This window comes from Pteropus medius, unplaced genomic scaffold, assembly GCF_902729225.1.
Source record: "Pteropus medius unplaced genomic scaffold, Ma_sr-lr_union100, whole genome shotgun sequence".
NCBI lineage: Eukaryota > Metazoa > Chordata > Mammalia > Chiroptera > Pteropodidae > Pteropus > Pteropus medius.
In genome coordinates this window covers 8,916,215-8,943,307 of record NW_024352783.1, presented here as the reverse complement: position 1 = coordinate 8,943,307, position 27,093 = coordinate 8,916,215, and the positions used below count along the sequence as shown (strand labels likewise).

Here is a 27,093-nt window from a genome sequence, read left to right as displayed (position 1 = left end):
GTCTCTGAGGGCTAGAAGGGTGAGGGAGCAGGGCATCTGGGGAGACTTGAGCTCTGAAAGATGAGATGCAGACTGCGTGAGTCAAGGCCTGGAGGCAGCAAAGTGCTGGTGTGGGATGGAGGCTAATCTGGTGTGACCAGAGTCAACTGTGCTAAAAGGGGTATGTGGCCTGGGATCCATGGAGGGGTCTTCAGCAGTGTCTAGAGATAACCAGGTAGAAGGAAGGGGCCTCTTTCTAGAGCCCCTCTACCCTTGGCCCTCTCTTACCTGGCAACTCCAATCTCTGGTATGTGCTTGGTTCTGATCTTGGAGAAGTCCTTTCCCCTTCCTGTGCCTCAGTCTCTCCTCTGATCTCATGGGGGCTGGAGGCAGACATCCTCCAACACACACACACACGCACACACACACACACACACACGCACACACACGCGCGCGCACGCACACACACACACACGCACACACACGCGTGCGCACGCACACAATGCCGAAGCCACGGCCAGAGTGAGAGGCCACTGTTCTCTACACCGGCTGGTCTCCTCTCCAAGTGAAGATGAAGGAGGAACCTGGAGGGAGAGGTGCAAGAATGTAGGCTTTGGGTGAGACCCAGTTTCCACCTGGGCTCTGTGTCCCTGAGGTCTGAGAAGCAGGGGGTCCATAAGCCTCACTCTGAGCAGTGCTGGGTGGCTCCAAGTTGAGCCAGGTGCTGGGGTGGCTTGAAAGGGCTAGGGCCCCCTGGCCTTGTGCAGATTGGCCCCATAGCCTCTCACAGCCTTCTCAGGAACTTCTTGGCCCCAGAGAATTGATTTCAGGTTGAAATAAAGTCCATTGACAGAATAGCAGGTTTGGAAACTTGGGGAGGTGGGTGGAGCCCTGTGCTCAGCCCCCAGGTCCCATAGGACAGGGTCCTGCATCCTGCTCTCTGGGTGCCCACTTCACAGTTGGGGAGGAGTACAGTCTAGAAGGCCTGGTCCAGTGCTCACCCTGGGGCTATGATTTCTGACCCACATGCATGCATCCTGGGACATCGGGGACTGTGTCTAGTCCAGCCCCTGGGGACCAGCTTCGGCCTAACGCAAGGTCTTGGCTTCAGTTCCAACCCTACTGGGGGAGGGGGCAGTAAGTAAGACTTGCCTCTGTTCCCCCAGCCTGCCCCTGGCACATATCTGATCTTTTCTCTGGGGACCCTGCCTAACAGGGAGCAGAGAACAGGAGGTATAACCAGACAGACCTAGACCTAGAGACCGAGACATATGCACCTGTTTTCTGAGGCTCACTAGTTTTTGTGGCCCTTCTCCAGGAAGCCCTCCTCATCAAGGACCTCCTGGGTACTGAAGGGACAGAGTTCTTCCCATCATATTCCAGGCAGCTGCCAGATTCAATAACAAAACTGCTCCCTGGTGGGCATCGACCACTTAGGACTTTATTAACAATAGCCACATCCCCTGCACACAGCTTATCCACAGCCAGGACCTCCTCCCACCCTCATCCAACCCCTGGCGTGTGGGGAGGGTATCCCTTTTTCATCCAAGGGCATTGAGGCCACTGGGTGAGTGAGTGGCGGAGTCGGGGCTTACTTGTGCTCTGGGTCCTGAGGTCACCTCAGGCCTTGGCACAAGACTCCTTTCCCATTGCAGATCGACCTGTACGCAGGGGCTCTCTTTGTGCACATCTGCCTGGGCTGGAACTTCTACCTTTCCACCATCCTCGTGCTCATCATCACAGCCCTGTACACCATTGCAGGTATGGCGCCTGGGCAGGGTCGGGCAGGGGTCCCGGAGAGAGGGAGCCCGACCACTGGGCTCGGCATTGGTGCAGCTGGGTAACATGTGTTGGAATACGAGAGGCTAGGGGCATGAGCAGGAGGCAGAGGGCCACCTCCTCCCACAGCCTGGGACATGGCCGGTTTAGTAAGACAAGAGATTTATAGTTAGGCTCTGCCGGCCTAGTTGCTTTGTCCCATAGCTCACCCACCTGTGGAAGGGCAGGGAACACAGATGTGAACAGCTGTCCTACCTGGAGCTCTGGAGTTGCTTCCCTGTCCCTCTTCCCTCAAAGCCAGGGCTCCCTTGTTTCCTCCCACAGGAGGCCTGGCTGCTGTGATCTACACGGACGCCCTGCAAACGATCATCATGGTAGTGGGGGCTGTCATCTTGACTATTAAAGGTGAGGGTTTGTGGGCTGTGGTGGGGCTGACCCCAGCAAGCCCTCTGAGGTCTGGGTGCTGCCCTTTTGGAACCCAGGTGTCAGCACTCGGGGGAGAGGATGGCTCGCACAGTCATGAAGCAATTAGCTGGCCTTCGCTGGGTGATGGAGGCTGCCTGCTCCTCTTCCGTCCGTGCTGCTCAGCTGCATTTCTGTCACCAGCTCCTGGCCAGTTAGGGTCTGGTTCAGAGCTGACTAAGGAACACAGGGCTGGCCGCACCCACCCTGCTCAGGGCTTGAGGGTGAGGTGGGGCCCAGGAAGGATGTGCAGACACAAAATTAGGAGACCGCAAAACTGCTGGGGCATCCACTCCAATCGTTTAGAATGATATACAAGATCTCAGGAAGTGCTGCTACCGCCTGCTGCACAAAGGAGGGGAGGAGAGCAGGGAGTTTAGACAGATTCTGTGATACTGGTCTGGGAACAGGGGGGAAGCTCAGAGGGCTGCCCAGATAGGTAGCGGACTCTCTGTCCTTGGAAGTATGCAGGCAGAGCCAGGAGGATCCCAGAGAGGGTGAACAGAAGCATTTTAAGTCTCTTCCAGACTCAGAGTCTAGGATCCTGTGGCTTGGCAATTTCCAACTCATGTAGTGTTTGTACCTTTGCTCTGAGCACTCATACTAACCTGGCCAGCAGTGATGATGGGGGCCCAGACTTCGGGCAGCAGGCTTCCTGGAAAGGCAGGTGGGCGAGCTGAGACTGGGGTTTGCCTATGTCCAGGCTTCTGGGTATCTGCTTCATCAGATCAGGGGTCCATGTCCCTGTAACTCACTGCAGCAGAGGGACCCAGGAAGGTAGGCCCAATCTCAATGGAGGGGAGTGATCGCAGAAACCACAGATGGGCCGGGGCTTGGCCATGCAGGGCCAGCCTCGAGGTAGACAGGAAAAGTGACGGGCTTAAGAGGAACCTGGCTGGCTGGGTGGCCTTGGTCATGTTCCTGCCCTTCCTGGGACCTCTATTTCCTTTTTAAGTGTATATCACTGCCAGCCATTCTCAGCTCTGCCCAAAGTATGTCCTTCAGAAGCCCCTGCATCAGGACCTTAACATTTCAGACTCCTCAGAAGGTCCTCAAACATCAAGAAAAAAGACTTTTGCTTCCTTGAATTATCAATTTGAAGCCTGGCAGAGAACCCCTTGCCCAAGATCAACCAGCATCCAGAAGCCAAGAGGACACTGGGCTGCCCATGTGTAAAATAATCATTTAATAGTATTATTTTAAATACAAATAAAATAGTCATTTGAATTCACCTTTTTCGAATACCCTCTACCCTCCACACCTTTCCAGACACTGGGAAAGGTGAAGTGGGAAAAAGTCAAGTTTGATGTATTAGGAAGTTCCTTGTGAGATGAGGACAATGGGGGCTACCGGCCACCAACCCATCCCTGTCCCGCCCCAACCCTACCAGCTTTCAACCAGATCGGTGGGTACGAGCAGCTGGCGGCAGCCTATGCCCGGGCCGTCCCATCCAAGACCATCACCAACGCAACCTGCCATTTGCCACGTGCAGACGCTATGCACATGTTCCGAGACCCCTACACAGGGGACCTCCCATGGACTGGAATGACCTTTGGTCTGACCATCATGGCCACCTGGTACTGGTGCACTGACCAGGTAAGTGTCATCATCGTTGCTTGCACCACCTTCCTGTCTTCCAGGGTGGGCTCTTGAGGGTCTGGGCAGCCCATATGCTAATCCCTCGTGCGGCCCCACAAACATACACCTGCATGGTGAGTCTGAGCTAGGGCAGAGGCCGCAGATGGCCTGGCTCCAGGCCTGGGGACAGGGTACTAGGGGTCTTTGTTGTCTCGGGGGGCCTGAACCCTTCGTTTAGAATCAGATGAGGCCCACTGGCCACCGCCCGTCCTGACCTTCAGGTGCTTAGACTGGGAAAGTTTGGAGTATGGGATTCCCAAGGGACTTGGGTGTGCCTCAGTGGCCCTGCCATCGGTCATGGGCCTGGCATTTCGGGCCAGCTTTGGGCTCCCAGGATCCGGCAGTGTGCGGGGCATGAGGCCACCCTTGGCCTGCCAGAGATGGGGGACTGCTTTCCTGGTAGAGCTCTGGGTGCCCTCTGTAACAGGGCGGTACCGTGGGGGTCCTGGGGTCCTCAACGGCCGTGGGAAGCCATCTTTATCCCTGGTACCCGAGGCAGGGACTCCATAACGGTGGAACTGCTGGCCCTGTGAGAGAGAGAGAGCAGACAGAATGAGATCCCAAGGAGTATCTTCATCCCTCTCCACGGGATTCTCACTAAGCAGGTGCAGCCAATACACCTGGGTTTGCTTCTTGGCCCTGCGACTCACTAACTGGTAGTCCTAGACAAGTTTGTTTCACTACTTTGTGCCTCAGTTTATCCCTGTTATATGGGTTGTGATAAGGCAAGTTCCCACTGTTCCTCAATGCCCCTGCTTTAGCCTCTTACATCTGTAAATGGGGCTGAACCAGGTCGACAGAAGCAGTGCCTTGATCTGGTTCATAGTTCTGGTTGAGTGCAGTGGGGTAGGTCTTCTTCTGGAATCTGACTCTAGACCTCTCTGAGTCATAAAGGCACCAGGTGACCTCAGACAGTCACGTCCCTTCTCCAGGCAGAAACAGATGATGCCCCCTACTCTGCTTGCCTTGGAAGGTCTTTGGCAGTTTTAGGTACCACTTAGGTTGGAAGAGGCCTCGTGAAGTAACAGCCTCAGTGGGCAAAGGCCTGATGACCGTCCTTGCCTCTAGACCAGCACCCCTGACATCCCCTCCATGGGAGAGAGGCAGCCAGGCCCGAGGGCCAGCCCAGCCCAGTCACTGTGGAGTAAATGGGGACAGCCTCCCTGTGGGTTGGGTAGGCTCAACCAGTTCCATTCATAGGCTGCAACGCTGAAGCCCAGAGGGCAGGACCGGGATCTCCATGCGGAGTAAGCGACTTCTCATGGGGCCACGGCTGCCTATACAGTGAGAGGAGTGCTCAGAGGGCTCTCCTTCTCCCAAGAAGTAGGTGCTCAGTGTGCATTCACCGAAAGACCCTCCCTGGGCTGTGATAGTGGGAAGCAATCTAGGTTCGGAGGCTTTAGAAAACCCAGGATGCTGGGCCTCAGTTTTCCCTTTTGTAACATGGTGCCCCAAGATTCCCACATCAGCAAGCCTGGGTGGGCGAGTTGCTGGTTGAAAGGCTGGCTGTAGAAGGTGTGCTAGGGGTGTCTTAACTGTCCTGCTGGGCCAGCCCGTGCCCCTTTCCTCTCCACTCAACACAGGCCTGGTGTGGCACTGGCATCTCTGGGCGGGGTATCATTCAGGAGATTTTCCCATGAAGGCCAAGTGAGTCAGCACATTGGGCCTGGCCTTAAGTTCAGGGGACCTCCCATGGACTGGAATGGGTTCGGGGCTGAATGGGTCTCACTGCCTAGACATGAGGGTCACATAGGAAGGCAGAGGTGAGATACTGTTGACCCCAAGGTGGTTGGTCCAGCGTACCACTGACATTGGTGGCCCACAGCCTCAGCTTACCTCCCCATCCTCCTCTTGCTTAGTCTGGGTCTGCTGGAGGGGTAGCTGGGCCTTGGTCCAGAACACCCACAAGGCAGGAACTGGTGCACTGGGTCCTGTCTGCCTGGTCCTTTCTGCTGTGACCCTCACTAGCAACCGAAGGCTCTGGAGGGCTAAGTCTACTCAGCCCTGGGCCAGGGCCCCCATCCAAGACGCTCAGTCTGGTCAGCGCCAGGCGGAGGCTGTGTGTGCTGGGACCATGAATGCTTCTCATTTTCTTCTTTAGACTTCCTTCCACTATCTCCTAGCTCATTCACAATGCATAGGTAACACTCTTGTAATCAGAAACAAACAAAACCAATAAAACAGGAGACCTGATGGGGTCTCCTGAGCCTCAGTTTCTCTACCTATAGAACAGGGCAGCAGTACCAGTCCTGTCTGCTTCTCAGGGCCAGCCACCAAGAGCAGAGAATGAAATAATAGAATATGATGTGCAGGGTTTTAGGGAAATGCTTCTCTTCTCCCATGAAGAGTAACCCTGGGTTCTTGTAATCATAAAATATCAGAGGGGAAGGGTCTACAGAGAACCATGTCTAACTCCTTCATCGTCCAAACAGGGAAACTGAAGCCCAAAGTGAGGCAAGGACTTGTCCCAAGTCACTAGAAGCTGGTAGAAAACAGGACTGAAATCAGCTTGTCCCACATACCCGGCACTACCACCCCCAGCACCCTGTGTAATTCATGTGTCCGAGAGCCGCACCTTAGAGGAAAACGCTGGGAGCTATCGGTTAAATTAGCATGTTTGGAACATAGTTAAAATCATAGATAATTCCTACTTCTGAATTGCTGGTGGTGATTTAAACTACAGAACAGCAAAAGGGAAAACACATTTAAAAGTTATAGATTGCACGATGCTGTGAACATACAAAAACCCACTAACACGTACACTTTATGTGGCTGAACCATACATAGGTGGATTATATCTCAGTAAAGCTGTTTTAAAAACAGTTGTTATTTTTTTTTTTTAAAGTAGAATCATAACCTGAGAGTTAGGAGGGATCTCAGATGCCATCAGTTGCTATTGCCCCTCTCCTTCTCCCATTCTACAGACCTGGGAAATGAGGCCCAGCTAGGATCTGCCTAAGGCTACCTGAGTGGCCTCAGGCAATTCTAGCATCCCTCCACTACTGAACTGTAAGCTTCCCCAAACCCCAGGTCTGAAAGCTCCTGACCTCCAATGTGCAAAACACATTGCCAATATTTCCTCCTGGCACAGATATGAGCATGCCAGCCACTCTTGTGGGTGTAGGGGATCGGGGGAGGGTGCCCTGATACCGTCCCACCCAGAGTCTCCTCCAGCTCTGCTAATTGCCAGGTGGTGGGCTAGGCAGGATCTAAACTTTCCCTATTCAACAGATGGGGAGATTGAGTCCCTGGAATGAGAGTACCTTGGCCCCAGCTGCTTGGCCTATCAGGGTGAGCTCTCCTTTTGGAGGGAACCATCAGGTATCAGGCTCAGGCTGCAGTCGTCTTGGGTACATATGGCACTAGTGGGAGAGCATCATGTCTCATGCCACTCCCTGAGGCTCACTAGGGCGAAATCCTTTCACAGGCCCCCCGGGTTGGGGGTGGGGGCCTGGCACTCACTCCCTTCTTGTGCCCCCAGGTCATTGTGCAGCGGTCATTGTCTGCCAGAAACCTGAACCATGCCAAAGGGGGCTCTGTGCTGGCCAGCTACCTCAAGATGCTGCCCATGGGCCTGATCATCATGCCGGGCATGATCAGCCGTGCTTTGTTCCCAGGTAGGACAGGTGTCAGTGGCTGGGCCGGGGCTGCAAAGGTCATCAGGAGGAGATGCAAAGGATGAATGTGAGCTATATCTGGCTTGGAGGAGCGGGAAAGAGAGTGGTCCCCAGGACTATCATCAAAGTGACAGACATAGAGGTGGCTTGGCATTAAGGCCCAGACAAGGACCACTTACTCCTGTGTGACCTTGGGAGTGTTATGAACATCTCTGTGCACTGCCATTTCCTAATCCAAAAACTAGTTGTCAACTTCCTATAACACCATGTGTCTGAAACCTCAGGGTATATTAAGTGCACTTCTATTTGGCTCCCAGTAGCTGGCACAGGTTGCCTTTAGGGCACACTGGAGCAGAGGGTCTCCAATGCTGGTAGTCACATACCACATGTGTGGTCTTGGGTGGCTCCTACTCATTCCCCACCCCGTATACCAGTTTCTCCATCTGTAACAAGGAAAGAGTCTGAGCCAGAGAGGAGGGACCACAGCAGATGGCCATTCTGGACACTCAGGCCTGGGAGAAAAGATGCCCAGACCCCTGGTGCGCAGGGACCCCAACCTACCTGTGTCTCCTTGTCTGTGGAGTACAAGGCCTGTGTCTTCCTCAAAGTGCCCGACTCTTCTCTCTCTTGACTCTGAGCCCATGGTGAGCCACACAGGGGTCCACCAAAGGTACCATGGGTCATGTGGGGGGCACTCAGCTGTCGGCGGGGGGGCTGGAATGGCCCGTTGGCTACCTGTTCTGAGTGGCGCCTCTGGAGAGTAACTGAGCGATCCCTCACCTCGAAATACTCATCTGACACGGAAGAGGCCACTGAGGGCCGCCGGGGCCCAGGGCCAAGGCCAGAGCTGCCTGAGAGGCTGTCCTGGTCACTGAGAGTTATGTAGTCATCGTCGTCTTCCTCCTCCTCCCCATCTAACCCATTGAGGATCACTGCCCCCCTGCCGTCAGGGTCATCCTGGGTCATAGACAGCTGTCGCCGGGGTGGCGCCTGGCTTGGGCCTGGTGTCCTGTGTAGTCCACAGTCTGTCCCATTCTGGGAAACCTCCTCTTCTCGGCTTTCCAGGGCCCAGCCAATATCACTGCCATCCTGGGCAAGCACATGCGCCACAGGGACTGTCCGGGGCTTGGGCATGGGGGGCTGTGACTCAGGGTCCTCCTGGGAGAGGCCATTCCCAGCTGGGACCTGGTCCTGGGGGGTGCTGGGCTCTGGGGTGGGGCTGTAGTCCTGGTTCTGCCTCCACAGCTGGGTGCCAGTCTGGGATGTGTCTCGGATCTTGATGCGGTTTATCTGGCTGGGCTGGGGGTTCCAGATGTTGGGGTCGATGATGTTGATGTAGCCCAGAATGTCACTGCCCGGCTCCGGGTCTGGCTCCACCCACGTGGGCAGGTATTCGAACATGTTGGCCCGCTCTAGGTTGAGCAGCCCTGGGTGGATGGGCAGCAGTGTTTCGGGGAGGTCTCCTGGCTGCTCAGCCAGTGTTGGGCCCCGTAGCCCCAGGGGCCTCTTGACCTCCTGCTTCTCAGAGGAGACCCTGGCAATCTCCTCAGCGCTCTTAGCCTTGACCAGTGCATACTTGGGGTTGACGAGCTTCTTGGCCATGGTGCCCGAAGGTGCCAGCGGGACTACGGTGGGTAATATGATGGGCTCTGGCTCAGGCTCTTTTTCCATGGGGATGCCCTTGAGACTGACGCCATGTGACATGAGGTACAGCTCCTGGAACTGCCGGTCAAACGTCTCCACCACCTGGCCGGACAGCACGGAGATCACATTCCGGTCAGTCCTTGCGGCCGACCACGTGAAGCTGCAACACAGGGGAAGGGGGCTGCCTGGTGAGTCATGTGGGGCCTGCCTCCGCCCTCAGGCCCAAGGTCCCCTTACAGTGGGTGTCCAAGTGAGCTGCCATATACCCCGCAGGCTGCTGTTCATCAGACTGGCTAAGGGGCCCTGGATGGGACTGAGCAGTGAGTGGGGACAGAGGACAGGGCACAAGCCTCAGGGCCAGACCTCAGTCTGGGATCTCAGGTGAGTCGCTGATACCAAGCCCTCTCCCACCTATGGAACACAGCACAGCGCTGCATTCCTATGGGGATTACAACAGCTCTTAAGGCCACTCAGAATGCACAGAGCAGCCTTGGACACCTCGTGTCTTTGTCACTACCAACATCCTGAGTGGCCGTGGGCAGCACCCACCCTGCTACCCCCTGTGTGGCAGGCCTCTCAGAGCTGAGCCATGGTTGTTCTCATCCTGGCCCCGGATCTGAGGACAGCATTCACAATGACCACCCTGTGGGTCTGGGAAGATGCAGCCTGGCCTGGCCCACACCCCAACTCCAGGCTGGTGACATCTTTAGGTGGGAACAACAGTCTCAAAGACAAAAGCCTGCTTCTGGGGATAGGTGGGTGGCGTGTGGGTGTGCCCCAGCCCTGCTCATACCTCAGCAGTTTTGGGACCAATGAACTGGAATAACCAGGGTGTCATAAGGTAGGATTAAGGGCAGAAACCAGCTGAGAACTGGAGCCGCCTCTTCCCCCAGCCCCCAGAAAGCCGAGGAGTCACCTGTAAGAGCCACAGATGGCCCGGTCTCCATCCACGAACATGAACTTCTGGGCAAGGGCACCCTTGAACTTGGTGGCTGACCTCGTGAAGAACTCTGTTCCCCCACTGCTTCGCACCCTGAGATTCTGTGTTGGGAGACAGGAGACAGAAATACAGGACCACAGCACTGACCACACTGGGGTGGAGGGGTGGGGCAATTTCTGCCGGGGCTTCAGGGGGACTTGAATAGGGAAGGACGAGGCGATAAGGCCTAGAGAAAGGTGGTGGTATGTTTGGGGACTGCAGGGTCTGAGCCCAGGTGGGAAGTGCTGGAATTTGAAGCCGGAGAGGAGGGCGGGGTGGAGATGACAGGCAAGACCTGAATGGCCAGGCCAGTTTGGGGAAATGCTGTTGCAGGTGGTGGGGGCTATTGCTGGGTCATGAGCAGGAGGGATGTGGACACATTTTAGAAAGGTCTCGATGATGGTTGGGGGCTGCATAGCTGGGTAGATAGGGGTCTTTCCTGAGGGGTCTGGGTCTTGCATACTGGCAGATCTGTGGCCTTCTCAGGTTGAATGACTGCTGGGCTTCTCTCTGGATCTGCTCCACATGGCTGCCTCATTGTCGAGGCTGAGCTCAGCTCACCAAGGGCAGGGCTACCAGCAAATTGCTACTTTCCAGGAGGAGTTCCGTAAATGGTCCAGTCCCATTCCTCATTGGGCCTACACTGTCCCGCTCAGGAGAAAGTCAGAAGGTCCTGAGGGATGACAGGAAGGGGAGCTAAGACCCAGAGAGAGGAGGGGGTGGGTCTCCCAGGGGTCATAAGCAGTGCCTCAAGTCCAAGGCCAGGCCACTCCTGCCCGTCTCTGGACTCTGGCTATGAAGAGCCCTCTCTCCGTGGTGCAAAGTCTGTGGATATCCAAGTGCTGGATGCTTCAAGGCTCTAGTGCTGGCTCCCTACCCTATCCAATAGGAGGAGGCTCTTGCTCTGAGGGAGAGGCAGGTGTGAAGAGCCAGTGGTGAGGCATGGCAGACCACAGGAAGGGCAGGATGAGCCTTGCTGAGACCCAGGAGTTGATGGGATGGCTGGGGGCACTCCAAACCTCATGGTGGTCAGGAGAGTTGGGCTCATCTGCGCAAGCATTGCCAGGGCAGTGTGATAAAAACATAAGCTCCCGGGTGCCTCCAGAGAGTCGACTCAGGAGGCCCATGGTCAGACTGGGAATTTTATTTTTAACACAAGGCCCACTGAATCTAACAGCTGCCCAGGGCAGAAACCCCCTTAACAGCATCCTGACAAGTCTGCTTGCATGTGCCCTGGGAGTCTCACTCTCTCTGGAGGGGCACCATGCCAGCTTTGGGCACTGAGCTGTTACACTTTCTGTGACTTCTGTCACCCTTACCCACTCACTGGCTCCAGCTTATTGACTGCCCACTCTTTCTCTCATTTGACCCCCGCTGAGGCTTCCAGCTGCAGACACAGAGATGACTGTGATAAGAATCCCATTTTGGAGGTGATAAAGAATAACCCTAGCTGTGGCAGACTGGGCGAAGCTGATATGTGAAAGACAGGAATGAGTGGGTCAGGGTTAGCATTCCAGACATAGGACACAAAGGCCTGGTGACAAGAGAAGCAATCTGTTTAAGATACATGAGGACTTCGGGGGAGGAAGGCGGGTGATGGAGCCTGCAGAGCGGGCCCAGCTGGATGCTAATGACAGACCCTACATCTGATTAAGGGACTGACTGAATCTTCTTATGCCTCCTGGAGCAGGAGCCATAAGAAGATTCAGAGCAGGGAGTCACAGAGTTGGAACTGTACCTCGAGAGACTGGTATCCAGTAGGAGAACACATGAAATGAATGAGGAGCTGGAGGAAGAGGACAGGGAGGGGGCCGCTGCGGGTGAGGGAGGTGAGTTCGAGCCAGGGTAGGGGCAACAGGGAGAAGGGGATGGGTCTGAGAGAGCTGGAGCTTGCCCTCCACTCCCGACCCCAGCCCTCAGGTGCTCCTGCTGGAGTCCATTCTGTTATGAATTCCAGATCCCTCTGCTCCAAGTGGCCCAGGGCAGTATCCTCAGAGGTTGAGGGGTGGGTGTCCATGCCCATCGATGCCCACCCAGTGTGGGGTGAACAATGGTCTTGTTCCTGGGCCCAGCCTAGAAGGCAGATAAGCCTCTGCTCCCAGAGCCAGCTCTCCCTGGTCCCCAGGCTGCCTATCTGCACACAGCCAGCTCAGCAAGAAACTGGCCGCAGCCTAGGACAATTAGTGCTCACGACTTTGTACCCAACACAGAGCACGATCAGGGACCAGAAGTCAGAGCAAAGATCCTGGAGGCCTTCCCCTGTCACCTGTGCCCGACCATAGCCTAGCTCTGCGGCTTCTGTGGATTCCTGGCCTAGTGCTCTGTGTGCTGGGGCCACAGGCCCCTCCTTGGCCTGGAAGAACAACCTTCAGCCTCAATTCCCCTCTCACCAATGTCTGCCCTCACCCACCCTAAACCTTGTCCTGATGAAGGGCTCCTACATTTCAGAATGACTCAACCCTGTGTGAGAGGCAGGCCATGGCTGTACCAGATTCACTGTGTGATTCTAAGCAAGTCTCTGGCCCCTTCTGGGCCTTAGTTTCCCTGTCTGCAAACTAGGGGCTGGCCTCAAATCTAAAACCCATTAGCCCTGGGGCTCAGCAGCAAATGGGGCCTTGTAGCAGCTGCCACCCCCCACCCACCTCATGTCAGCTCCCAGGCCTGTTTTCCTGGGTGGGCCCCACCCCATGGGGCCTAGCCCAGATGAGGTAATGTCTCAGGAGTCAGGGCTCGGGTGAGCAGTGGAGGCTCCCACAAAGCAGCATTGTCTCTGAGCCTCATGACACCTCTGGCAGAGGACATAGGCAGGGGGAAGACACCCTGGCTGGCCCAAATGGGGTGCCATGGGCAAGTCTTTGGGCCCCAGGGAATCTGTTTTCTCATACCTAAAAGAGGACAGTGATAGGTCCCCGAGAGAATGTCAGGGGAGGACAGCTGGGCAGCATGTCACCTGCTCGATAGTGTACGGGGCAGAGTGGAGTGGACTAAAGGCTGGGGCAAAACTGTAGTCGCCTGCTCCACATCCCTCACTGGTCCTTCTGTGCTCATACAGAGACACAACCTGACTGTATACCAAGTCCGCTGATGCCCAGGTCTGGGTTGGTGGGAGGCGGAGGGGACAAACCCAGCCCCCTGTCTCCCCGCCTCCCCTCCCGCCACAGCAGGGTGGGTCTGGGGCATTCTTGAGCTCTGGACAAACATAGCTTCAGTCCTGGCACCAAATGGATGCCGACTTGGCCTCTCCACACCTCAAGTTTTCTCATCAGTGAAATGGGCCTACCCGCCCTTATGCTTCAGGGCTGCTGTGAGGACTGAATGAAGCCATGACGCATGCAGAGGGCCAGGAAGATGCCTGGCACTCAGTGGGTGCTCCATAAATGCGAGGCGACAAAGTGGGCTGTGATTGCATGTACTAGGATGTAATCCCTTCCACTGCGGGGGATAGGTGGGGGACCAACACAGAGGACCAGAAAATATCTGAAATGACATGGACTCAGGCCCATGGAGGCCATGACTGTCAGTGATACATGATGGCCAGGTGGGCTCAGAGAGGAGGAATGACTTACCCACAGTCTCTCACAGCCCCCTGGGACTGAGGACAACTTCCAGCTGTACCATGGCAGCTCTTTTGCCCCCACCCTCCGCAGGGGCCTGCTGGCATCTCCTGAGCCCAGAGAGGAATAGAGAGGCCCAGAGCTGCATCCTGACCAGACCTGGCAGGTGACAGCAAGATCAGGCCAGGTGCGTGGAACACAGGGTACAGAGGGTCTATGTCCCCATGTGCTGGGTGCCCAGCCAGCCTCTGCTCTCTTCTAAAGGGTCTGTTTCACTCTAATGGGGAGAGAGACCAATGCTCACCCTGGCCTCCGCTGCGCTGTCGTAAAGCTTTGTGAACACACCTTTATGAACCACCTTTGGGGACAGGGGATGCAGTAGGGCTGAGCCGGCCCAGCTCCAAGACCTTGTTGGAGGGACTCCTGGCTCATCCCATAGGCTGGGTTGCTCAGCCTTGGCACCGTTGATATTCTGGGCAAGGTGCTTCTCTGTTGTGGGGATGTCCTGTGCATCATAAGAAGTTTAACATCATCCCTGGCCCCTAACCACCAGATGCCAGTAGAACCATCCCAGTCATGACCATTAAAAACATCTCCGGACACTGCCAAATGCCCCAAGCCAGGCAAATCCCCCTAGTTGAGAAGCACTGCCCTATACCTTGAATCCATTACAGAACCAGGCCAGTATTAGAGAAGTTGGGAGGGAAAAGGAGGAAACCTGGAGGACCGGAAGAGGGCTGCCTGTTCAGCGTGGAACGTGAGCTGCAAGCCGAGTCCTCTCATCCCCACTAAGTGCCTTCCCATGGCCACTCTGGCTGGGATGTTTTTGTTCATCAGAAATGGGCCCGGCCTTTGCCCAAGTGGATGCTGGTTTTTCCAGTTTGGCTGCATAATGCTGACAAGCTTTTCAAATCAGCCAGGCATCCCATAGCTCCTGTCCAGCCTAATTCCCACTGGCTCTGGGGCATCCCTTGGCACTCAGTCTTACCCCCGAATGTGGCCTGCTCACGTGGCCTGGCCTTGGGCCCTGGTGAGGGGTGAGATGGTGGGGTCTTCTATTCCCCATTTGGAATATGGGGCCATCATTCCCACGTTCTTCTCCTGATGGGCCATCAGGGGCCAGCTGAGCCAGCAGGCCAGGATGCTTGGCAATAGTGGGAATGTCACACCTGGGGAAATGCTCATGCATGTCCTCCTACCTCAATTGGGAACCAGGAAAGGGGTTGGGTCGAGCAATAGATCAGAGCTGTTTCCAGAACAGCTCCCTGTTGAGCATCCTGGTGTGAGCTCAAAGCTCAGGAGGCTGTGGAGGCGCTGCATGGAGCAGGGGGCATAAGGGTGGTCCCCAGCCAGACCATGGCTCAAATGGAAAAGAGAAGCCCTTGGCACTCAGACCAAAGCTGGGATCTCATGGGAGGAGCCACACCTGTTCCCAAAGACAAGATGGGAAGAAACTCATTACTGAGTGTCCTGCCCATGTGGTCTCCTTTACTCTTCAAAGCAGCCCTGCCAAATAAATGACAATGACAACATTCCCACTTTTCAGACAAGGAGACCAAGGCCCAGAAAGATTCAATGTCTCTGTTCAAGGGTTTACAGTGCAGGTGGTAGAGGTGGGAACAGGTCTGGTTCCTAGTATTGCCCCCCAGGCTGGCACCCAACATTGCCATGGTCACAAGTATAACCTCGCCATGTGTAATCTGTACCCTGGGCCAGTAGGATCTGAGGGCAGGTCACAGCAGAGCTTGGCAGGGGTGGCAGGCAGCCAAGGGAAAGCCCAGGATTACTGGCAGAGGAAGTGCTCCTGAAACAGGTCTGGGCCTAACCAGCCCTTAGGCAGGGAGGTGGGCCATGTGAGCCGGCCTTCGACAAGGTGACACCTGGCCAGGGCTGGGCCCATAGAAGTCTGCCCAAGCTATAAAGGGGGCAGGCTCAGAGGTGAGACTAAGGAGGCCAGGGTCACACATTCTTTCCCATGAGGGTGCCCAGCTCCTAGGCACAACACACTGTAGACCCTGCCACCTTCCCCAGTATAGGGAGATAGCTAGCAGAATAGGCTAGGCCAGGAGCCCCCCGTACAAGCTGTCCCTCCTGTGCCCCCAGCTACAGCTTCATTTTCAAGATATCTTCAGACAGGGGGTGGCAAGGAGAGGCCTCACACACACACCTCCTCCCCTGCCTAGGGCCTGGGGTTTATAATTTCTTGTTATTGCCAGCAGCTGCGTAACTCCCCTTAGCTCATAGAGCACTTTTACAACCATTGTCTCCTCTAATTTCATCCTCAAATGAGGCATCATTATGGCCATGAGGCACTGGAGGCTCAGAGAGGTGGGGCCATGCACCTATGTCTCATGGAAGCCCTGATGGCAGGTGCAACCTCAGCGAGGGACACTGGGCACCAAGGGTCTGTGCCTTCCCTGTCCATGCAGATTTCTTGCTATTGGCTTTTAGGTTCAGCTTGACTTGGCAGAATACCTCTGGGCAAGTCACAGCCTCCCTCAGGCCTCAGTTTTCCCATCTGTCCTATGGGAGCTTAGTCTAGATGGCCTCAAGGCCCCTGCAAGCTAAGGCATTCCAGGCTCCCACAAAGTTACAGGGCTGCAGCAGGTCCCAAGGCCCCTAACTAGGGTGGGTGAGTGATGTGGGGCCAACTTCACATGGAGGAAGCCGTGCAGCCTCTGGGTCACATTCATAGTCCAGCTCCACCTGCTCCCCACTTCTGGGAGCTCCAAACACTTAAGACTTGCATTTGGGATTTCCTTACAAAGAAGGGGCCTGGACAGGGGACAAGGCCTCTGGAGTAGTCAGCCCTGGGTTTAGGTCCCCACTCAGCACGGACAACCACATTTCCTGCCTCATTATCCACACACTGGGAATGCAAGGTGGGCTGAGTGATGTGATGTGTGCACAGCAACACTGGACATGTGGCAGGGGTGCAGGGGTGGTGGGCCTGTAGGGTCTCTTCCCGAGCATGGGGAGAGGGCTCGACAGAAAGCCTTGAGGTTCTCTGATCTGCTACCCACAGGGCCAAGGTGTCTCCTGCCACCTTTCAAAAGACGCCTTTTCCACACTCTGGACCTATCAAGCATGAGCTGTCTGGCCTGGCAGAGTCAATCCTCAGTGCTAATTACATGGCAGGCAGTGCGGCGGGTGAGCGTGGAGCTTGGGGTCAATCCACCAACGAGACCACATTAAAATGTCCCAACAGCCAGAGACTCACCACCCAGGAAGCTCACACCCACTTGAAAGGGCTCAGTTGAAATGGGGGACACACTTGACAAATACCGACAAATTACAGGCATGGGAACCCACCCAGTCCCTTGTTAATCAGCCTAGTGTCTCCTTTTCTCCTAAGATTTTGTTCAGATCACAGACCTAAAACCCAAGGAATTCTGACCTGTCAGAGGACACATTCAGCCAGAGGGCTCTGGTGCTGGCCCCCCACTCCCATTCTCTTTAACTTTCTAGTCATGTGTGACACCTGGGCATGTGCCTCCATTACCTTATCTGTAAAATGGGAACAACTGGATTGTCATAGGAGTAAATAAGTTAACCACGTAAAGTGCCTAGGACATGCCTGGCACATGTCCAATACTGTAAAATTATTACCTGTCATTATGTGTACTGATCTGTACTCTCTGGGAAATGTGCTGCACACAGTAGGTGCCAAGCAATACCACGGTGGAAGGAGGGCTCCCTCTATCCCTAAGCAAGGTACCAGATGCCAGGGCATCTGTGCAGAAGAGGCCAGCCACACTGGCCCACATGCCCCTCTGTTGGACCAATGAGACCCTGGAGTCCAGAGTGGGGAAGTGATGTGCTCAAGGACATATACAGCAAAGCAGTGCTGAGAACCCAGGCCCATCATGACTCCCTCACCTTTGCTCCGTGGTGTCCCCTCTAGAAGGCTCTTTCTACTCTGCTCTTATTCTTCTAATCCATTTTAACTCTGCAGCTGTTAAGGAAACCTTCCCTGACCTCAGCCCAAGGGAGCTTCCTCTGTCAGGGCTAGGTCCTAAGCGTGTGGGTAGACATTATAGGCAGACTTTGGGTTAAACCCAAGTAAAAACTTCCTGGGAGTCAGAGCTCTCCAGATAAGATGTGAGCTGCTGGAGCCAGGGTAGTGAGCACCTTGGCATCTGAGGTGTGCAAGCAAAGTTAGGTAACCCATGTAGCATGGACTGCTTTGATGTAGCACCTTGTATGCGCTCCAACGCCTGGCCGGTAGGGCCTTAATCAATGTTTATCTTTGACTTTTGGAGGTAGTTACTGTCTAGTTCCTTGGAGGATTTAAGCAGAGACCAGGTGACCAGAAGGTTCTAGGATTATTGAACTCTGTATGCCTGGCACAGGGCTCCGTCCCTAGAAAGCAGGTGCTTGAAGTGTTTGTTGACCAACTGAGTGATGAGTTGGTCATTCATGACCAGCCAGCTCACCTTAAGGTGTCCCAGGTGCATGCGGGCCCGCTCACACATGTGCAGGAAATATTTGACATTACTCTCGTCCACGATGATGTACACAGCCACCTTCCTCTTGAAGCCGGCGTCTAGTAGGTCCTTGAAGATGTCCACATCGGTGAACATGTCCATGACCACAGCTATCACCTGGGAGCAGGAAGAGAGACCAGGGTCGTCAGCTGGTGCAGCAGCTCTGGCCCTGAAGTTCTAGGCTCAGTATTCCACACTTAGGACACAAGATTCTCAGTCGGTGGCACAGACTGGAATCTGGCAGCAGGGAGTGGAGGGGGAAGCACATTCAACATGCCTGCTAGCACAATACTACAGAGAACAAAGCCCAATAACCTGGCAGGTGAGATGTGTAGGTGGAAGAGTGAGAAAGCTGCACAAAGACCCTGGGAGGAGCTGGCTCTCAAAAGTCTTAGAGTTTGCCTGCTACCCTGGGATACTGAGATGAACCAGATGTGTCAACAGCCAAGGGGCAGAGCAGCAGCGGGCACAGTCACTGGATGATGTCACCCATCTGTCCCTGGGCTGGTATGGACTTTGGCAGGCTCCCTCACTGACCAACCCAACACATGTGCTCTTCCTGTCATCCGATGACCTCTGCCCACAAGAGCTGACCTCCACCCTCCTGGACCTGGCTTAGGGCAGGACCCCAGAAGTCAAGGTATACCTATTCCACCCTCAGTCCAGCCACAGGCCAATGTGGGCAGTTTAGTAGGTCCTGAGGAGGGGAGAGGCACAGGGAAAGGACAGGGCAGTGTAGACAAGCCTACCAGCCTCAGGGGTAGTCAGCAGGCACCTGGGCCCATCAGGCATTAGCCCTCAGTCTCCCCACTCCCTGTCCCACTGGGCAGCAAAGGAGAGCATGTCAGACCAGGGGCAGATACTACTGACCCAGACAGAGATCCAGCCCCTTCAAGGCCAGCACCGTGGTCCCATCTGGGGTCTGAGAAACCTCCTGGAGGACCCTTACACAGACAGGTGGGAGACATGCTCTGGGCCACACAGTAAGTTGGTAACAATTAGGCTAAAACCTACCCAGGCCCATCGGTTGAGCTCACCCCCGCCCCCAGCATGAAGGTGGCCTGGCAGGCTCCTCCTGCTGGGATCTGTAGACACAGGGCGACAGGGAGGCGGCCTATGGCCTGCTGGCAATGAGTCTGCATACTCCAATGAGCTCACCAGGCTGGCCCCTGCAGGCTATCTAAGCTCTTCCGGGGCCGCAGGCCCCTGTCCTGCCATGGAACAATCTCTGTGTGACTGTGAGCAAGACATCTAGCTTCTCTCATCAATATGAGAAAGGGCCCAGCTTTCTTGTTGGTACAATAGGTGCAGTGGAGCTGTGGAACCCAGCCAGGGTTCCCTGATGGTTGAGGGCCAGGGTCCTCTCTCCTCTGGTTGACAACCGCTCTCTTTCTTTGAGTCTCTGCAAGAGTTTTCCAGGTGGGGCAGAGGGAGATGGTACAGTCCATGAAGGGGCCGGGACCTGCAGGGGGAAGCCAAGGGGAGGCAGATATGCACACCAGATGAGGAAGCACTTTCTGACTCAAAGTTAGGCAGGAGTCTTGAGAGGGAGTGAACTCCCCACCCCAGGAGATGCTTAAGGAAAGGCAAAATATTATTTGGCAAGGGAGTGGTAAAAGGACAGATGACACACGATGTCAGAGCTGAGCGGACTCACATGGCCTTGGATTTCACCAGTCGAGGGTGATGAGAGCCTGAAATGGGTGAGGTGGTAGCAGAGACTTCCATGCCTGGGACCCCAGAGCCCCAAAGCCACTCCAGCTCTGGGATCTCCTTGGATAATCACTCCTGCAGGCAAACAACCTCACGTGCCACCTTGGGGAAGGGTGCAGCCAACACACTTCTCCCTGGAGGCAGCCATCCCCACCCCAACCCTTCGCTCCCCCACTGGATTGGTCAGGCCTGGTTCCAGGCCCTGCTTGCTGTGGCAGATGGGGGCTTGTCCTGGGCCTGGGATGAGGGACGTGCCCCAGCAGGACCCACTCCATGTGCGTCCTTCCCCACATCACCCTTGGGCAGGCAGGATGCCTGATTCAGGGACCATCTGCTGTCGAGCTGAATCTGTTGGGGCCTGTCCCCTATGGTAGATCCTCCACAGGGTCCCAGGGCTGAGCACTGGCTCTCTCCAGGCACTTGAGCTTATGCTGGGGTTGGTCAGAGAGGGCTTATAACTGGTGTCAGCTATAAAGTCGGGGGTAGGAAAGGGGTGCTTGGTGCTCCCCAGGGAGGCCCCCACAACTTGTTCACAGTCAGAGCCCCAAAGGCTTCCTGGCAGCCCTTGAGTCCTGCATGTTCCTCCTTGTTTTGAACATGGGAAAGCTGAGGCCAGACTCAAGACTAGAATACTCCACCCAAAGCACCTTTGGCCTAAGATAGTATAAGCCAGTTCCAGGCCTTATGCTTCATGAGGGTTTATAATGACTCCAACAACCTCTACCTATTCAGCCTTCACAATCATGCTTAGAGGCAGCAGTTATTCCTATCTTACAGATGAGGAAACTGAGGTGCAGAGGGGTTCACTCTCCTTGCATAATTATCTGTTGGAGTGGCCCAGCTCGCCTGTGACACTGTAAGCTCACCAAGGGCAGAGCCCCCATCTGGGCCTAGCATGGGGCCTGGCCTAAGGAGGTCCTCAGGGAGCTGCTGTCAACTGAGAATGGGATCAAATAGCTTTTGAGTTGCAGGAATGAGAGCAGCCCAGGACAAGCCACAGCCCGTCCTGAACACTTGGTCTGCCATCTGACAATGGAGATGTCAACCTGGCTCACTCCAATGGTCTATCCAGGTCATACATCCATGGCTTGAGCTGGCCCCACCCAGAGGAAAACACCAGCCACTTCATGTAGTCTCAACCCACACATACCCCACGAAGGTCCTGGGCACGGCCAGGGCCAAACCAGTGGAAAAGTCAGAGAGGGGAGGCTGGAATCTGGAGACTGCCCTTGCCCTGATGGGTGTTAGGAGACCACATGGGGCATTGAACCTCGGTCCTCGTGACCACAGGAACTGGCTGTGTCCATGTGAGCACTGGACCAACTGCGTGGTTTCTACAGGGTAAAGATGGCAGGCATGTGTGTGTCCCATACTCTAGGCCTGGCATCGCCAGGGAGCTGATGGGGCAGCACTGGCCCCATAGCCCAGAACTTGCACAGTTCCCAAGGGAAGGAAGGAGCCCGGTGGTTCCCGTGTCTTATTGACAGGAAAACCCTCTCTCGAAGATGCAGCCATAGAACTAGGAGGGGCCAAACACCGTGACAACTATCCTGGTTCCCAGCCCCAAAGAGCTCCAGAGTTGGGGCTGGATGACGCCTGGGGAGCATGGGAGGATGGCAGTGTCTTCCTGTGGGGAAGACACTGGCAGGGATTGGTATCAGCACTAGGCTTGAGTGAACCTCATACTCAAATGCATCCCCACGTCTCTTGGGGTGGGGCGGGGGGTGGTGCTGGTGGTGGCGCAATATGTGCAAGCTCCCAAAGTGTGTTCTTCCAGCAGCTCCCACATCTCCCTTTCCTTTGCCGCACTCTCCGCCATCCAACAGATCTGTATCCTGCCTCCTACCAGGTCCAAATCCCGTGCCCCTCTCCATGTGGCTAGGACTGCTCTCAAGCCTCCTCTAACCCCGCCCCCCCCAATCTCCTGATGGTTTCAGATTCCCCATACTATCCCTGAGATGGATAATATCCAACCCCATATGAGAGATGAAGATATTCTGGCCCGCAGAGGGGAGGGAACCGACCCTGGGTCTCACCTCGAGCTATTAGAATGGTGGACATGGTATCTGGCCCAGGTCCCCAGTGTCCCACCATGAAGACCTCCATCTTCCAGGTGGCTATGAGGGCAGGTAAAGCTTGAGCAAGGGGGGCAGCACTGAGCCACAATGGAGAGCACCCTCCACCCATGTCCACCACCCCAAAAGACACGGCCTAAACCCTTTAACACCTGTTGCTGGTGCTGGTGGCGTGGGCCAGGGGCACTGAAGTGAGTGTCCTCCTATCCTCCCTGGGCCCCAGCAGCAGTCTGAGCCCCTGCACAAGAACAGAGTGGGGCCAGGGTTGGAGCTCTGGGCTCCAGGCTGCAGTCTGGCTTTGGATGAGCCATGTCCCTCTCTGGGTCTCAGTTTCTTCATCTGTAAAAGGGGGAAGATTGATGTGACGCCAAAGGCCATCTCTGCTGAGGGATCTCCAACTCCCTATGCCCTGCCTGGGTGGCAACGTGGGATCTAGACTGTCCTTCCGGAAAGTGCCTTAGTTCCCTCATGGGGTGGTAACAATGCCCACTGCACACAGCTGTTGGAGGATAAAGTGAATTAGTGTGGACACAGAGCCAGCACAGGACCTGAGAGCCCATGCTCAGAAGACAGCAGCTGCCACTTTCCTGCCTTCTCCTCATCATACCAATCTGAGAACTGTTCCACCAGATTCACAGCACCCTCTGGGGCAGATAAGCAGGAATCATCAACCACCTGCTTCCCTCTTCCCTCTGTGCCAGCTGGTAAAAAGTGGTACCAAACAGAAATGCTGCAGACTGTCCTAAGGATTGGGACAATGGTCATCAAGATCTTAGATTCAACTTCTATTCCCAGCCATGACAGAACAACAGGGCCTGCACTTACTCTCTTGCCTTAGCAATAAAAAAACCTGGCAAAATCTATGAAACCATGGCCAACAGGAAGCACAGCAAACACAGTGGTCCCTGCGAGAAGGGAGACTAGTGAGGCAAGCGTAGGGTTGCCCCAGCTCCCTCCAGGCCACGGCACGGGGAGGGAGCCCTGGTGGAGTCCAGCCATCCCCTGAGCTGAGGAGACAGGGTTTGCTCAGAATTTGCAGGGCAGAGCACTTGACGGGAGAGGGCTGCACAGAGTGAACGCCAGAGACCTGCAGAGGGTCCCCTCTCGAGCCTTCAGCTAGTCACCGAGCAGCACGCATGTGGGAGGAAACCACTGAGGACAGGAGAGAACCACTAGAAAGGAGAGGCTAGAACAATTGTCCATGTTCACACAGGACCAGGGATTGTTTATGTCCCCCCAGCCAGGGTGCAGATCCCTATAACGCTTGGGGTCTTCGGGAGAGTCCTCAGAAGGATACTGCATAAACAGTGGGCACAGAAGCCCTAGACAGGAGTTGCCAAACTTCTTCTGTAAAGGTCAGATAGTAAATATTTCAGGCTTTGCAGGCCATATGGTTTCTGACACAACTACTCAGCCCTGCTTGTAATACAGAAAACAGCCATAGACAGTACATAAACAAATGTGTATCTCTATGTTCCATTATTTATAAAAGCAGGCAGCAGGCCAGACTTGATCCATAGTTTGCAACTCCTACCCTGGACTAAATCTGCTCTGGTTCCATCTAATACAGCTTAACAAAAAGCCTCAAAAGCATTAAATTGCTTCCAAGCAACTTCAATGAATCCTGGAACAAATCTCCAAAGTATTTAAAGGAAAAAAAAAAATCATACTCCAGCACCTCACAACATAAAATCGTCTTCTATCCAATAAAAAACTACCAGCTATACAAACAGGAAAATAATGACCCACATGAGAAAAAAATCTATCAAAACTAACCCAGAATGGATGCAGATATTAGAACTGGCAGATGAAGACTCGAAAAACAGTTATAACTGTAGTCTATATGTTCAAAAAGTTACTTAAAGACATGGAAGATATTTTTTAAACACAATCAAATTGAACTTCAAGAGGCGAAACAATTCAATGTTTAAGATAAAAACGCAAGAGATGAGAATAGTAGGAGATTAGACACTATAGGAGAAAAGATTTGTGAACTTGAAGACAATCAATAGAAATGATCCAAAATGACACATAAAGAGACTGAAAAAACAGGACTAGAGCATCAGTGAGCTGCGGGTCAACATCGAAGGTCTACTATATGCATAACTGAAGTCTCAGAAGTTGCTGAGGCAGAGGGTGGGGAGGAGGACAGAAAAACACTGAAAAAATAATGGCCGTAACATTTCCACATTTAATGAGAATTATACATCCATAAGTTCAGGAAGTTAGTGAATTCCAAGCAAAAGACACATGAAGAAAACTGCACCAAGGCACATCATAATCACATCACTTAAAACCAGTGATAAAGAGAAAATCTTAAAAGCAGCCAGAGGGAAAAAGACAATTGCATATTGAGGAACAAAGGTAAGCAGGTTTCTCCTCAGAGTCAACGCAAGCCAGAGGACACTGGAACATTTTTAAGGAGGTAAATGGAAAAAATGTTAACCTAGATTCCACACCCAGTGAAATCAGCTTTCAAAACCAAAGGTGGAATAAGAACCTTTTCCGACATGTGAATGCTGAGAGTATTCATCTCTAGCAGACCTGCACTCCAGGTACTGCCACCTCCTGTAGAGATGGAGGGGCTGAGACTCCGGGGAACTGCAGCTGCCTCCATGGTAGAAGCGCAGCACTCCCCCACTGCCTGCCACTGGGGGTCTGAAACAGACAGGAATTGCTGCTCTCTGGCCCCCAACTCCCTCCTCCAACAGGAGGGCTGGGGCAGACCTGGCTGCAGTGCCTCTGTTTCCTATGTTCTTGACATGGCCCTCCTCCCCTCCCCCTTCCCCGGTGCAGGCAGAATTGAGATATCGTCTGAAAGGCCTGGAAGGTTCTGCAGGCGTTGATATCTCCTGGGGATCCCTGGCCCTATTATAGGCAGTGTTCCCTTGACTACTGGTGCTCTCCAAACCTATTCTCTGGCTCTGTCACCAAGTTTAGTCTGCCTCCCTGGTAGATAGGGATGGAGTCTGTGATTACAGTACCAAATGTTGACCCAAGCCAAGACCAGCTTGCTGACACTTATATGAGTGTCCCTTTTCGAGGGAGGGGTAGTGATGACCACTCACATTTTCCAGAGGAGGAGTCACTGTCAGCTGGTGTCAGGGGCCTCCTGTTCCTGGGCTGCTCTCCTGGTTGGGGGGATCCTATGTATATTCTAGCTGTAACTCCACCCACTGCCTCTCAGAACCACCCTACGTCCTAAAACAAACCCCTGACCATCAGCTCTGCCCGGGGGGTAAATGCTCCAGAGCCCCTTGGCTCTGCCACTCCTTCCCTGGGTGGCCTATGGCTGGGCACATCCCCACTTGAAGTCTTCTCTTCTCAGGAACGTTGAGAGTTTAATTGAATGACCTGAGGTCTCTCCTCTCCAACATTCATCAGCTCTGTCACCTTCCCCACCCTCTGGAATATTAAGACAGAAATCTTATTAAGGCAAATTAAAGAAAGCTCAGGCCCCCTGAGAACCAAATGGCTGCAGCAGGAGGAGCTCAAGAAGCACATACTGGTCCTGCCCAGAACCCTCTGAGTAAGAGGTCTGGCCCAGCGCAGCCATGTGGGGCCCTGCCCTGAGCCTCCAGCCTTCTCCAGATAGACATCAGTCTCCTCACCATGGCTCAGGAATGCTGCAGAGACAGAGGCTGGCAGAGCATGGGGAAAGGCCATCAGGTGACCAGGGCTGTGCCCTACGGATGAGACAAGAGGACAAGTTGCTCCCTTTTCATGCCAGCCTCAAGGGGCCTCAGAGTCCTCCGAGCTTCCAGGCCTGCAGGCCCAGGATCCAGCCAGCCAAACCACTCCACAGTAGTCAGCGAACAGCAGAAACTGAAGATTTTCAAATTGGAAATCCCAGAATCATAAATTCAAAGCCTTTAAAAGCTTAGCTTCTCCAGGGTCCAAGAACAACAGACACTGTGGAGTCATCAAGCATCCCAATCCCCCAGGAAGACTGTCCTGGAAAAGATTTACCCAAGGTCACACAGAGCAGGGCTGAGGGCCCCCCTTCCCTGGGCCACTTAATGCCCACATCCTTTCTACCACATTCCACCAAGCCCCTGCTTAAACTCCTCCAGGATGGGGAGCTCAGCACTTCCCAGCCCAGACTTCTGCAGAGAGAGGCTGTCAGGAGATGGGTAAAGATAAAGATAGTGGGACGGAGGGAAGAGAACTGGCATTTACCGAATGACAGCTCCATGCCAAACAAGTACTTTACACATCGCCCTTTTTCCATAAATCTCACGACTTTGAGGCAGGTGCTGTCATCACAATGCCACTGAAGGGGAAGTAATGGAGGGTCAGAGAGGTGAAGCAACTCTGGGTGACACAGCTGGGGCTCAGGCCTGGGTCTGCATGTTATTGAAGCCTGTCCTCCTACTGCCTCATGTGGCATTTAACTAACCTGGGAAGGTGCCTGAGTCTGGGGATCATTCAGATCCCAGGAAGGAGGTTGGTGTAGCCCACCCAGGCCAGGGCCTGCCAGGACATAGGGTTTGGCCCTGGTGTGCTCAGTGTCTTGTAGGCACTCATGACTGTTATTGTTCCATGACAAGTGCCTAATCCCCATTTTACAGATGAAGAAACTGAGGCCCAAGGTCATACAGCAAGGAGGTGGCTGAGCTGGGCAGGTGAGCCAGAGGTCTCTGGGAGGACCACACCCTCTCTGCTGGCCCAGCGGGAGGACCCTCGGCTTCAGCGTGAGCCTGCCAAACCAGAGTGACTAGGGTTCTGTGGAGGCCAGTACAGACTGGCCATGCCAAAGAGCCCGGTGTGACCTTCAGCAGGCCCTGGCCTGCTCTGAGCCTTGGTATCCTCATCTGTGACATGAGTATGACAACAGGCCCACCTCACAGGGTCGGGGGAGAGCACTGCCTGCAGGTGTGAGGCTGCCTGCTAGGTTGTTCCTGGAGCCAGGCGTGTACCCAGCCCAGAGGTGCCAGCCCTCCCTCCTGGCAGAGCTGCTCCTGGCTCTCCCCAAACTCTCAATTAAGATGCAAATGCCATTAGGTAGGAAGCTTTTGCAGAAAACAGGAGCCAGTATTTAGGATTATGTTATCAGATGGTCCCCCACCTGGCAGGAGAGGGCTCTGGGCCCTGGGTTGGGAACTGCCAGAGCAGGCAGGGGGCCACTCCCCGGACCCACTGCGTGCCCATGGGAACAGATGACTT

At 54.5% G+C, this 27,093-nt stretch overlaps 2 protein-coding genes across 2 annotated transcripts in view; one reads left to right on the top strand and one right to left on the bottom strand.

Annotated features, from left to right (window-relative positions):
• SLC5A10 (solute carrier family 5 member 10) overlaps nucleotides 1–27,093 on the top strand; it is a 60,713-nt gene that overhangs the window by 12,241 nt on the left and 21,379 nt on the right. Inside the window, 4 exon segments of the mRNA XM_039847521.1 lie at nucleotides 1,635–1,740; nucleotides 2,083–2,163; nucleotides 3,611–3,816; nucleotides 7,340–7,475. Of these exon segments, the coding sequence (XP_039703455.1) occupies nucleotides 1,635–1,740; nucleotides 2,083–2,163; nucleotides 3,611–3,816; nucleotides 7,340–7,475 (529 nt within the window).
• Nucleotides 3,387–27,093, bottom strand: part of FAM83G (family with sequence similarity 83 member G) — a 29,346-nt gene continuing 5,639 nt past the window's right edge. The window contains exons 3-6 of the mRNA XM_039847519.1: nucleotides 18,089–18,256; nucleotides 10,036–10,160; nucleotides 8,037–9,279; nucleotides 3,387–4,385 (exon numbers count right to left, since the gene is read on the bottom strand). Of these exons, the coding sequence (XP_039703453.1) occupies nucleotides 3,993–4,385; nucleotides 8,037–9,279; nucleotides 10,036–10,160; nucleotides 18,089–18,256 (1,929 nt within the window). The 3' untranslated portion in view covers nucleotides 3,387–3,992. The remainder of the gene's footprint in view (nucleotides 4,386–8,036; nucleotides 9,280–10,035; nucleotides 10,161–18,088; nucleotides 18,257–27,093) is intronic.